At 36.9% G+C, this 14,170-nt stretch overlaps 1 protein-coding gene across 1 annotated transcript in view; it reads left to right on the top strand.

Moving 5' to 3' along the window:
- LOC125136636 (uncharacterized) overlaps positions 1 to 14,170 on the top strand; it is a 75,123-nt gene that overhangs the window by 23,734 nt on the left and 37,219 nt on the right. The window contains exons 4-5 of the mRNA XM_047797473.1: positions 3,996 to 4,129; positions 7,845 to 8,039. Of these exons, the coding sequence (XP_047653429.1) occupies positions 3,996 to 4,129; positions 7,845 to 8,039 (329 nt within the window). The remainder of the gene's footprint in view (positions 1 to 3,995; positions 4,130 to 7,844; positions 8,040 to 14,170) is intronic.

The raw sequence follows: 14,170 nt of genomic DNA, 5'->3' as shown, positions 1-14,170 counted from the left end.
GAGAATGGATTAAGAGGGTTCCAAACTGAAACCAGAAGTGTTTCAAAAGAAGAAGAGAATGTCTGATAAGACTTTATGGTTTATTGTTGTGGGATATTATTGGACACATCAGCAATACCAGAGAAAACAGTGCTGGAAGTTTTCTGACTCATCTCACCAAATCTTAAGCTTTTTTTTTTTTTTTTAATTTTTGATAACATCTCAGGATCAGTTATTGTCTGTGAACTTTACCTTGTTTGGACATTTGAGGCCATAAAGTTAGTCTCCAGCATCTCTGGCACAGGAATGAGGAACAATATACTCTAGCAGGTCAGGCCATACTGTGGGGGTGGAGGGGTAAGAAAACCTCTTCTCTTTTTTAAAATTTATTTTATTGAAGTATGTTGATTTACAATATTGTGTTAATTTCTGCTGTTGAGCAAAGTGATTCAGTTTTACGTATTCTTGGTTTATGGCAGGATATAGAATGTAGTTCCTTGTGCTACACAGTAGAACCTGGTTGTTTATCCATCCTACATATCCTAGTTTGCATCTGCTAATCCCAAACATGCAATCCATCCCTTCCCACCCCTTCTCCCCCTTGGCAACCACAAGTCTGTTCTCTGTGTCTGTGAGTTGTTTCTGAGAAAACTCCCTGTGACATCTCATAGAATTGGCACAGAGGAGTGATAAGGGAGAAATGCAGGACTTCCGCTGCTCAGATATATACCAGAAGGTCTCATTCAGCAATAAAGTAGAGAATTTAATTCATCCTTACTTAATTGACCATTTCTAACCCTTAGAAGCTCATTAGTATAATAAAATATATCAGAGCTCTGGTCTAAGTCATGACCAACAGAAAGAGAAATTAGATAATAGTGACTCTGTGAAGAAATGACTGACAGAGGAAGCCATGAGAGGACTGTTGTGCATTTTATGAGAGAAAAAATGTCCAAAGTCTGGTAAAAAAAAAAACAAAGCTGCACACATCCTTAGATTCTAAGTGGAATGGTGTTTGAGATGTGAGATACCCCACATTACCTCAAATTCTTATTAAACAATTTTGAGTGATTTATTGCATTCAGAGTTTTAAAAATATACAGAAGATGAAAGAAGAAATACATATTCATAGATAAACATTAAAGTGCCATGTGGGTATAACAATTATATCAGGAGGGCTAAGATCCAGAATGGGTTGAGGCCTGTGTATAATGCTAAGACTAAGAAAGTATTTTTTTGGTGTTAGTTTTGGAGCAGAGAGAGCAAAAAGGAAGGATAACCCTGTCATTGTGGATGAATAGTGCGATGACAACAGATGACAGAGAGGACTTAATTTATTTTTAGAAAAGGTTGAGGTTTTAAATAAACAGACCTATGACAAAAAGAAAGGGAAGCTGATAAAATTGTACTTTGCTTCTCTTAAGTCTGACAAGGAGAATGGTCCTTAGTTTAGAAAGAAAAGAAAAAGAATTGATAAAAGAAATTTGAAGCCCAAGATTGGGGAAAGATTTTAAGAGTTGGCTATCTGATCCTGTTGGCTCAGATAGATCGATTTCAACCTGTTGGCCCCTGTCAGCAGCAGCTTTGAGGAGGTAGGAGAGGTGCTAGGAGCCTGGACACTGGCAACTGCAAATCTGAGTTTTATTTCTTTAAGTGTAAGAGTTATGGTTTCTGAATATATGCACTGATTTTGGAGAAAATTCTGGAATGATTAAATGAATCATTAAAAGAATTGTGTTTGAACCCTTGTAAAAGGAACATGTAATCACCTGGAGCCAGCATGATTCCCTAAGGGCAAGCCATGGAAGACCAACGTTATTATTATTATTTTTTCCTGAAATTACTAAACTAAACATGAGAGAAGTGTTAGACTTGAGGTTCAACACAAGAGTATCATGGAAAAGAGCCAGGCATACCAGAAAAGACAATAAGGCTTAGTTATTGTTATTATCCTTTGGATTTCAGCGATCCATTTACGAAAGCCTCCCAGTGACAGTTTAGTAGACAAGGCTGTAATCAGGTGAACTGTTGGGTGGATTTAGAACTAGTTATGCAAAGGATGCACAATTAGTCATGAAAGTCCCTAATGGACTGTTACGAGACCATGTCCAATTAAGCATATTTTCTGATAATTTGGATAAGATATGGAAGATTTACTGATTGGATTCGCAGATAATGTCCAAAATGTGACTGGTTAGATTTGGTTGGTCAGACCTCAGATGAAATTTAATTGGGATAAATGTATGTATAGTTCTTTCCTTGGCTCCACAAACTAAGTGCGTAGATATGGGATGGCATGACTCAGAGCAAATGTGAAAAAGACTTCAGTGTTTAAGTTGTATTTTAGTTTTGTGATAGGAAGACATGTGCAATCATAGTTTGCATTGATTGACTGTTACCATAAAAGGGGATCATCTTTCTCCTGGTGGATCTGATCACATCCCACCTCAAATATTGTGTTCAGATCTGTGTACTAGCCCCAGGAGAAACACTGACAAATTGGAGACTTTGTGTTCTCTCCACAGCATATGGAGAGAGCACAAAGAATGACAATGCAGAGTTTTAAAACCATGTCATGTAAGGTAGAGTTAAAGGCCCTGGGGATGCTTATCTGGGGGGGAAGTAGGCTCAAGGGAGTCAACTATATTCAAATATTTGCCTGTCAAATGGAGGAGAGCCAGGCTATGCCTGTATGATCCTGAGGTTTGAATTGAGATTGGGGGATGAAAGTTGTTAGCCTCAATAATAAGCAAACAAAAATTCTAACACATGGAAGGGTTTCAACAGCAAAGTGACTACGGTTGGAAGTATCCAAGTTCTTTGTTTCTAATCATGTTTGAGACTGGATGGATGGCCTTTGGTGGAGATACTATAGAGGAAATTCAAACATAGACTGGATGGTGAGATGGAATGCCCCAAACTCGGAGCTTTCCTCATACATCATCACTTCCTTACTTAAGATGTTGCAATGTCTCTCTCCTGACTACTGCATCGAGCCAAACTTTCTACCTAATTTAGAAAAACCTCCCTTTATCTGGCCTCCTTCTATTTACTCAGTCATATCTCTCTGCTTTTCCCAAAGAAAACCTCCCTGCTTTCTTCCTGAAGTCTAGGCTCAAAATGTACAGAGCAGCCCATAGAGAAGGATATCTTTAGATGAACTGTTGCTGAGAATTCTGCAAATTTCCTAAGCAGTCCAGGAAAACAATCCTTCTAATAGCTGTAATGATTAAGAGGCAATTATTTGGCACAGAAATGTGTTTCCCAAGCAGAGGAAATAAAAATAACTATAGGATGTATAAATTGGTAAACATTACTAAAAATAGTTGTATAGAGCATTAAATTCATTTTGGCTTGTGGTCATAGCCACCAGTCATCCCAGACTAAAGAGCTAAAGGTAAGTTGTATTAAATATACCTATCAAGAAGTATAGATTTATAGAGGGAAAAATCTTTTATTTTTTCTTCAGTGGTTTAAAGGCAATAAAATACAAGTAAATATGGTACTAATATTTTTATTGCTCTGAATTTGTATATGTAAAAATTTAGAAATAATTTAGAGAAGAATATCAACTCTACCTTTAGGATTTATATTTTTTTATTTTATTTTATTTTTATTTTTAATTTATTTATTTTTTTGTCTTTTTGCCATTTCTTGGGCCGTTCCCACAGCATATGGAGGTTCCCAGGCCAGGGGTTGAATCGTAGCCGTAGCCGCTGGCCTGTGCCACAGCCACAGCAATGCGGGATCTGAGCCACGTCTGCAACCTACACCACAGCCCATGGCAACGCCGGATCCCCAACCCACTGAGCAAGGCCCAGGGATCGAACCTGCAACCTCATGGTTCCCAGTTGGATTCGCCAACCACTGAGCCACAACGGGAACTCCCAGGATTTATATTCTGTTGTAAAATATGCATAGAAAGTAGGAGTTTATAAATGGACCGATAAATATGAGCGAAAGATCTAACTTTCAGTTACAAGTTTTCTTAACAGCACACTTATGTTTTTTTAAAGGTGAAATCATCTGAATTGTTGCAAATCAAAGGAAAAGAAGTTACACGAACACGAAAAAGTAAATTAGGAATTCCACAACAGAGACAAACCAAGGTTTCAAAACCGCTGTGTGATCCAAAACTACCTAAAAAAAAGTAATTTCCTTAACAAATTTTGCTGTCTGAAGAGAAGTTATTCAGTAGCATTGATAGCTAAAAGTGTGTTTTTAAAGGAAAACTATGTGTTTTAGGAATGCATATGTGAGATCCAACTTAAACCTTCTCACAGGAAGAGGTGGTGGCAGGTATATAAGGATATATATGTTATGCTCCATACCTCTTTCTATTCTTTTTTTTTTTTTGATTAATGCACTTAGTTTAATGACATAAGAATAGCTAGAATAAAAATAGCTCTTTGTGAGACAAAAAATTATGTTAACTTGCTAGATTTGATTTTTTGGTCACTGTAATGCCTTATTTGAATTAATTGCTCATTATATCAGTTAATTTTTGTTATAATGAAACAAAAGACAACCCAACACAAAATGTCCATAGGCCGTCAGTTTGGGAATTTAGATGGCCTCATGTATCACTGCATGTTTCATTCCCCCACCTCCACATATTTTCAGTAGGGTTTCATTTTACACATATTGCAGCCACAATTTTGAATAATACTGTGCAAATGCAGTTTAGATTTATGGTTTATCTGTTGACATTCACCTTGTTGAAACTTATTTTCTCCTTATTTCTTCACTAGGTTTTTATAGGCTGGTTGATTCTAGATTCTTCTTCATTTAACTCTTTATGGAGGCTTAAAGAAGCTTTAATTATTAGCTTTTGTTGTTGCTTAGGGCACTGAAAAGTGTGCAGGACGTGGAAGACAACCTTTTTATGGCCAGCCTAAACTTTGTAAATGGGTATTACTCACAATTTAGTAGCTGAGAGTAGACTCATGGGAAAAGAATTCCAAAGTTTATGAAAGAGTCAAATTGGCATTTAAGTGACCCTGTACATGCCATTGCTTATCTGCATTGCTTTAAGCTCATTTAGTTAGCAAGATTATGTATTAAAACAAATAGTGACAGCAGACAACAAGTATTTTACCTTCAATAAATAGTTACTGTCAGATTATCAATGAAGCAGAAACTTCTTGATTTTTTTTCCCCAAAAAACCTTGCATTTAGTGCATTAGGTAAAGTAGTGTGGCCACACACAGAGACAGAGTCTTTTCTTTTTTATGTCTTAGTGTTTCAAAGAATGACAAATAGTCCTGTTTAAGGAGAGTGTGCTATAAAAACACACCGCCTTTCTTGAGCATGCCAAAAATATTTGTAGATCTTTTCGGTATATGTAGTACTGTGTTAATTAAGTAAAACTGAAATTAGAAATCTCCATTACAAAGACATGTGAATGAAATGCAGAAGAATAAAAATCTGGTATTTAAAAATTTTATATGATAAAAGAGGGCTTTAGAAAATCTTTTATTCACTGCTCCTTTTTCCTTAATCAGTTTTTTAAACCTAACTTTTCTCACCAGTGACTTGCCTCCAAATTAAATTATTTTCTTGGGAATTCCACCACCTCTTGAAAACATGGTGTTATTTAGCTCAATAACCAAGGGAGATTCACTTGGAGATCTGTGTTATTAGAGTATGATGGGAACATAGGAATTCAGATTGGTGCTGATGCTTTTTTAAGGAAAAAAAAAATCCGTAATGTAATCTCAAGAACATTCCACTAGCCAGGACCTGTCCCAGACAGAATGAAGACGTAGGTGAGCTTGACATCGGAACTCACCTTTCTTTCTCTCCTTTTTCTCCAGTCCTTTCTTAGGAACCCTGAGTGCCTGGGATCCTGGGCTGCCTGGAGACCAATTTTTAGTACCCGAGTTATGTCTTTTGTGTCTCAAACATTTCCAAATGCTTTAGATTTACCTCTGTTTTCTTTTTTCCACTAAAACATACAGATTTCATGTCCTGTTTTTGTTGGTCCCTGTGTGGGTTTGGAAATGACATAAACCACTATTAGTGATTCAATAATGTACATACTGTGCCTAGCAACAGGTTAGGTACTGTGCAGTGTAAATTAATAACAACAGCAATAAAAATAAACAAGCATTTCTTGAGAGTTCCAGAGACTATCTCAGGAACGCTAACTCTTATTGTTATCAATTTTTATAAAGCAAGAATTAAGAATTTTTGTTCTCACTTTGCAGACCTTCAGAGAGGCCAATAATAGAGTTTTAAGTATTAGAACTAGGATTCTGATCCGGGCCCAGCCAACTCCAACATCTATAATTTATACTGTCCTGCTATCCAGACACATGGGGCAGTTAGTGGACGGATCTGCATTAACCCATTAGATAAAGGGTCAGAATGAGTGGGACAAGAATAGGGCAACATATAAAAAGAGATATTTGTAAAAAAGAAAAAAGAACTTTGCAGAGAAGTTTGTCCTTGAGATACTGTTTAAAGAATGTTTAGGAGTTCTCCTGTGGTGTAGTGGGTTGTCATTTCAGGGGCTTGGGTCACTGCTGTAACACAGGTTTGATCCCTGCCTGGGAACTTTCATATGCTGCAGGCATGGGCAGAAAAAAAAAAAAAAGAATGTTTAGACATGGACAAAAGGGTAGGCAACAAATTATCCATATCTGAAAGAAAGGGATGGGCTTGCTGGCCCTGGGAAGTGTCCTGGAGGCTGATAATAAAAGCTAACACCTGCCATATGAGAGACACTTTTAAATGCATTCACTCCTTTATTTCTTAAAGCAGCTTACCCAGGATGTACTAATGTTGTTATTCCCAACTTACTGAGGTATAAAGAAATTAAATGACTTGCTTATTGCCAAGTGATAACTTTAAACAAGATTGGAACAGAGGCAGTCTGACTCCAGAGTCTACATTCTTAACTGCTGTGCTAGAAGTAGGGCCAGATTCTACGAGCCTTGAAACTTAGAAGGAGGAAGTTGGATGCCTGCAGCACGCAACAAAGAACCGTTGTGCTGGGTAGAAGAGTATTTAAAGACCTGTGCGATAGAGTTTTGCAGGAGGTATGGGTGGAGTAGTACTGGCTAAGGGTCACGTTCTCCTTAGGACTCATTAATAGGCATTAAAAGGAAAGAAACTTGACCTACAGTTAGCAGCACTGTGTTTAGTTCCTAGCAGCCACTCATTGACTTTGTGACCTATCTAAAATAAGTCTGCTCCAATGTAAGGACAGCAATACCTCCCATATGGTTTCATTGCAGATGCTGTATTTAGATCACCTCACATAAAATTTGGTTCATAGTAGGTGCTCAAAAGTGTTGATTAGATGGGATGTCGAGTGACAATGGGGATTAAGAAAGCAGATTTTCATGCCTTCTTCTCTACTTTGCAAAGGCAGCAGAGAGGCCAGTTCTGGCATGGTGGAAAAGAAGATGCCACATTAATTTAGAGAGCCCCAGGTTTCCACTGATGTTAGGTAGTGGAGAATGTATTATTTTGCTTCTTCAGGGACTTGAGCATCTGAGCAGAGTAGCAAAGGAGTAATGGATGATGGCTGGTTGTGGTGTCACTGAGCTACAGAATCCAGGAGAAAAGATATTAGAGGGAGGAGGGGATGATAATGAGTTTGCTTGTAGACCTTACATCTGACGTATCTAAAAGACATATAGGTTGAGATCTTCAGCAGGTTGTTGGCTATATGACTGATGATCTGGTCAATGGCCTGAGATCTTAATATTAACTTTGTTATAAACTGCTATTATAGTGTTAAGTGTGATCTCCTACATTTAGACATTCTTTTAGAGCCTGAGTGAAACTATCAGTGTAAATATATCTAAAGAGCACAAAATAGTAGAAAGAAGCTCACTTTCCTGTCCATGTTGCAGAATTCCACAAGACTACTCCACTCCAACCCTTCACGAACTGTGCGCCACTGTCCCCGCCCAGGAGCTGCCCATTGATTTGCGCCTGGCTTCTCGAGTGTATCATACAGCCAACAAGAAAGGCCACAGTACTCTTCTTGGAGTGTCTGGAACCTCTTTCTTAGACAACCGCTACACAGATGAAGAGCAAAGAGATAGGTAGGAAATCCACTGGTAATTTTGTTTTCAATGGGATTTAAATGGTCAAAGAATTTCTGTCTCTGAGGCTTAGATTTTGAAGACTTGCTTCTTTCTGCTCTTGGGAACTAGGGAAAAAAAAAGAAATTTTTGTCCTTTCTATTCCTTCTCTGTACATACACAGTCTAGATCAGTGTCTTCATTTCCTGTCATTGTTGACATGAACCATGCCTCATCCTAAGGTAATTTTAGATTGGTGGTTTTTTTTTTTCTTTTCTTTTTTGGACCACACCTGCAGCATATGGAAGTTCCAGGCTAGAGGTCAAATCAGAGCTGCAGCTGCCGGCCTGTGCTACAGCCACAGCAATGTGGGGTCTGAGCTGCATCTGCAACCTACACCATAGCTCATGGCAATGCCGGATCCTTAACCCACTGAGCAAGGAAAGGGATTGAGCTCACATCCTCATGGATACTAGTTGGGTTTTGTAACCGGTTGATCCTCAATGGGAACTCCAGTTTAGTGGTTTATAGTTCCCAAAGAGTGTCACATACGTGATTTATTTTGTTCTTTCTAATAACTCTGTGGAGTACAGATGTGGAAATTGAAACTCATAAAAATCAAGCAGCTATGCCAGGCTCATACAACTAAGAATAGCATTGATTTGGGAGTTGAAGCCAGCTTTCCGATTTCACCATCATTTGGTATACTTGGGTCCAGGGATCATGTACATAAATCATTTCCTCTGGAGTTTTTTCCATTTCTCCTTGTGTTTCACTTTTCTTTGGAATCTGAGTATTCTTTGTGGTGAGTAAATAATTTATAGCATCCTCAAGTAAGAGGAGAAAAGGAAAGGGAGCTAACGTTTATTTAACAGGAACTGTATCCCTTGTACTGTGCTGTGTGCTTTGCATCTTTCTTTTTAAATCTTCAACGATAAGAGGGAAGTCACAATTTCCATTTTATTCATGAAGACACTTAGACTTTATAATATCAGGTTATTTGCCCAAGTTCTTATCTCTAGATAGTGATTAGAATCCAGGTTTGTTTAATGTGGTTTTTCCTCAAATTTTTTTCATTATCATCCCCTTAAGAAGGCTTTTTAGACTCCTTTTCTCTAATTTCCCCTCTCCATTAAATTGCAGCATTCTAGGTATACTGTGTGTCTGTTTATGGTATTGTGTGCATATCTGTGTATCTGTGCCTTATACATAAAAAGAGTAAGTTTTTATCACCACCCACCCTAGCCACCAATTGTCACTTCCTTAGGGACAGTAGCACCTGCACATAAAGAATGCATACTCTAAATTCTCTTTTCTTTCAGAAGAACTGGTAGGAATCATGAAAACAAACAAGAAACTTCTACAACGCATTTAAAAAATACTAAAATATTAAGTTTTAAGTTAAATTTAAGGAGACGTGTTTTTAGTGTTATTTTTTGATCACTTTTAATTATGCTACCAAAAATTATTTGTAACTTTATAACCCCCACTTTTCAGGCTGTATTCTGATCTCATTTACTCAAACTTTTAGTAAATTGTAACACTTGACTCATTCTTTTAAGGTTTAAAGTCATCTGCTTTTCCTGTGTTTACTAATCACAGTGCTACTCAGTTTGAATCCTCCAGAAAAGGTGATTCTCATGTTTATTTTCTATTTAGGCTAAAAGATTTTTTAAAGGACTTATGCAACATTCCTAATTTTACGAATAAAATTATACGTGAAGAATTTTGGAAATTTCAAAATTGCTCCAGTATCTCTTGTAGGAAATATCAATTCCACGTGACCACCTTAGAATGTCTTTTAAAAGCCTAAAGCTGACAGTAGAAATAAAGACATAATAAACATAATCTAGTGGTCATGAAACTACTATATTGAATCTTTTCCATTAGCGCTCTGCAAGCCAAGCACCCTTTTGCAGACTTCAGCCTCTGTTATTCATGAGAAGTGTTAAAAATACTGATTTCTTTCCAATTCTAAATTTTTTTTTCTTCAAGTAGATCTCACTTTCTTTTTCCAAGAGAGTCAATAAATGTTCTATTTGATGATGATAATTCTTGGCAATTTGTTCCTAAGTACCAAATAAGAAGTTAATTTAAGTAGTGAATATTTAATTCTCTGGCATCCATCTCTTGAGGATTACCTCGCTAAACATAGCTTAACCTTTTCAAAATATATCTGTCTGCTGAGCCTACAAGTTCAGAGAAATGTATGATTTTTTCTGCACTAATAAGTTATCTCAAGAAAAGTATTTGTGAACACAAAATGAATACCCTTTCACTTGGTGCCTTTTTGGTTTTTCTGTGCAATGAACAGCTGACTATAAAACATGATACTTGTGGTTATATAGTTTTAATGCTTTCCTCATTTTTCATATAGTGTCACTTGTGGGAAACACCAAAGATATTTTAATGGGATAGCATGGTGTATAAATTTATTTAAAATAGCAATGTGTTGTTCAAACTTATGTTTATTTTGCTAAATAGCACTTTTGATGAGAACTGTAAAATACTCCATACTGATCATATTTTTGCTTTAAAATTTCTGTATTGTAAAGAGATGTTTATGGACATCTAAGAATAGAATTCTTGGCATAGAATTTTAGACTTTGGGTTTTAAAATAAAGGAAGTTATGAAAAATGTTTTAACGCAGACTAATGTTAACAGTTTGGGAAATAGCCTCTGAACATCTCTTGTGTATACATGCATTTAAACTATATATGACATTCTATAGATTGATATTTTTTACTCAAGTTTATGTGTGAATAGTTAAATTATTTCATAATATTTGTTAACTTAACCAAGCTGCAGTATAGGAAAATTCCTAAGTGTGGAATTATTTATTAAAATTTTTGGTTTAAAAATGTTGATGCATACTACTAGCCTTTTTTCCAGAAAAGTTATACCAACTTATATGCCTACCAAGCATTTACGACATTCATTTCCTCTCAACTACTAATTGTCAATATTCTTGATTTTTCCTAATCTATAAAGAAAAATATCTTTTTATTTTTTATTCATTTCTGGTAAGGTTGAGCATATTTTTAGGTGTCTCTTGGTTATTTTCTCCTTTTGAGAATTACCAATTCTTATTCAGTTATCATTCATCTTTTTCTTATTGATTTATAAATGATCTTTCTATATTAAAGATTTTACTTATTTGTTATATACACTGTAGACTTTATAAATTCTGTTGTTTGCTTTTCACTTTTTTAGTTGTGTTTTATGCTATACAGAGTTTTATGCTAATACAGAAGCAGTAAAAACTGGCAGTAGTTTCCTTTATGTGTTCTAATCTCTTTTTTTAATTTTAATTTTTCATTTTTTTGCTTTTTAGGACTGCACTTGTGCCATATGGAAGTTCCCAGGCTAGGGGTTGAATCAGAGCTACAGCTGACAGCCTACGCCACAGCCACAGCAATGGGGGATCTAAGTCACATCTGCGACCTACATCACAGTTCATGGAGACACCAAATCCCTGACGCACTGAGCGAGCCAGGAATCAAACCTGCGTCCTCATGAATACTAGTCGGATTTATTTCCACTGCACCACAAGGGGAACTCCTATATGTTCTAATCTTGATGTCATTCTTAGAAAGGGCATTTCTATACTTATATTTAAAAATATTCCTTGATATTTTCTTCTAGTAATTTTATGGCTTTCTTTAAGAAATCTTTGACCCATCTTTATTGATAAGAAGATAAGCATTGTTATTTCTTTCCCAAATGACTAACCAATCGCACAATGTCATTTATTCAATACACTCTCTTTTTCTCACTGATTTGTCTTTCTTTTTTCTTTTTTGTCTTTTCTAGGGCCGCATCCACAGCATGTGGAAGTTCCCAGGTTAAGGGTCTAATCGGAACTATAGCCACCAGCCTCTGCTAGAGCCACAGTAACACGGGATCCTAGCTGCGTCTGCGGCCCACACCACAGCTCATGGCAATGCTGGATCCTTAATCCATGGAGGGAGGACAGGGATCGAACCTTCAACCCCATGGTTCCTAGTCGGATTCGTTAACCACTGAGCCACGATAGGAACTCCTTTCTCACTGATTTGAAATGTCAGCTTTTCATATCTTAAATTTAGATGTGTTATCGAGTCTATGTATGGACTTGTATTCTATTTCACTGGTTTTTCTAAGAAGAATTGCTTGTGTATTTTGTTGACCCACCATCAATAAAGGAAGTTGATGGCAAAAATGTTATCTTCATAAACATTGGCTGATCTTCTCAATCCAGGTACTCCTTATAACCAGCTTCTGGTGGTAAAAGTGCTTAGATTATAGATCCCAGGTTTAGCCCTCAACTCAACTTCAAACTACAAGGGAAATTCCTTGTCACATTTTAGAAAAATGTGGACAGACTGTTCTATACATTAAAATAGCAGTGACTACAACAACAAAAATAAGAAAAGCAGAGGTTAAATGTCAGAATTCAGTGTTTAATTTTATTACTTTGCTATAAAATAATAATAAAAATGCAGTATTTTATCAAATACACACAAATATGCAAGAAAATGCTAAAGAGAAAGACCATTACTCAAAATCTTGCCATCCCGAGATAATACTGTTGTTAAGTATGATTGCAGACTTTTCCATATGCAAATAAATAACATGGAATGGAACTTGGATATTGCTATGTAAATAATGTTTTGTAACTTGATTTAAAAAACTTATTATGTTGTAATTGTCTTTCTAAGTTAAGAAATACAGAGCTGAATAATCACTTAAATTGATCAGAAGTTTTTTTGTGTGTATCTACTGTGTGGCGGGCATAAAGTTAGGCACTAGGTAAGCATCTGCAAACAATAGAAACATAATTCCTGCCCTCAGGGAATTTGGAGACTAGCAGAGAAGAAAGGTGGTGAATTAATTATTGTGAATGTGCCAATTAATATGCAGCTGTGCAGTGTGTGTGGAAACACGTAAGGAGCATTCCTGATGATCTGGGGAAATTTGAGGAAACGATAATTAAATTGAAATCTGAAGAATGAATAGAAGATAGCTAGAAAGGGGAGAAATAATTCTTTTTGGTTCTTTTCTAATCAAAAGTCTATGGAGTTCCCCTCGTAGCCCCAGTGGTTAACAAATCCGACTAGGAACCATGAGGTTGCAGGTTTGGTCCCTGACCTTGCTCAGTGGGTTAAGGATCTGGCGTTACCGTGAGCTGTGGTGTAGGTTGCAGATGCGGCTGGCTCAGATCCTGCGTTGTTGTGGCTCTGGCGTAGGCCAGCAGCTACAGCTCCGATTAGACCCCTAGCCTGGGAACCTCCATATGCTGCAGGAGCGGCCCTAGTAAAGACAAAAAGACAAAAAGACAAAAAAAAAAAAAAGTCTAGTTCACAATCTAGCAGCATCACCATCACCTGGGAACATGTTAGAAATGCAGATGATTTGTGTGCCCATTGAAGTTTGAGAGTCCATGTTGTGGACAGTTGGAACCCATCTGAGAAGTGGACAGATGACGTCCAGCATTAGAGAACAGGAGGAGCAGTGATGCAGTGGATGATGGAGAGGACAAAAGAGTCAGCTCATGTAGGATTTATAGATGCTCCCCATGTGTATGTAAGAACATGTGTGTGAGGACTTGGGGGAGAGATTGTTATTCACAGTGGATTGAGAAGCCACTGATAAGGTTTATGAGGAAGAATGACACGATCAGATTTGCTTTAAGATAGCACAGTCCTCGTTGTGACTTCTCAGTTGCATTTAGCACAGTTAATCCTTGCTCTTCCTTAAACACTTTTATCCCTTGGCCTTTGGGACTGCAGTCCTTCTTGGTTCTATTCCTGCCTCCCTTGCTATGTTTTCTTAGTCTCCTTTGCTGGTGTCTCATCATCTCTTGACTTTGAAACATTGGACTGCCCAAAGCTTATCCTTATTTCCTTCTCTCCCTATACTTTCAGGCTGATTGTATCCAGGACCAGGGCTTTAAATATTATCTATATATATTATCTATAGGCTGATAACTATCACTTACTAAAATCATTGATTAAGGACTTTCATTGTCCTTATGAATAACTAAAAACTGGAAACAACTTAAGTGCCCATCAATGGAAGACTTTTTATTGTGCATCCAGTGATGGGGGCATATATTAAAATTGCACTAAAGAATAAGGTAGATCTCTGTCTGCTGAAAGGAGGTAGAACT

This window comes from Phacochoerus africanus, chromosome 9 (assembly GCF_016906955.1).
Source record: "Phacochoerus africanus isolate WHEZ1 chromosome 9, ROS_Pafr_v1, whole genome shotgun sequence".
Classification (NCBI taxonomy): Eukaryota; Metazoa; Chordata; class Mammalia; order Artiodactyla; family Suidae; genus Phacochoerus; species Phacochoerus africanus.
The sequence above is the reverse complement of the archived record's forward strand: the minus strand, read 5'-3'. Positions and strand labels throughout refer to the sequence as shown.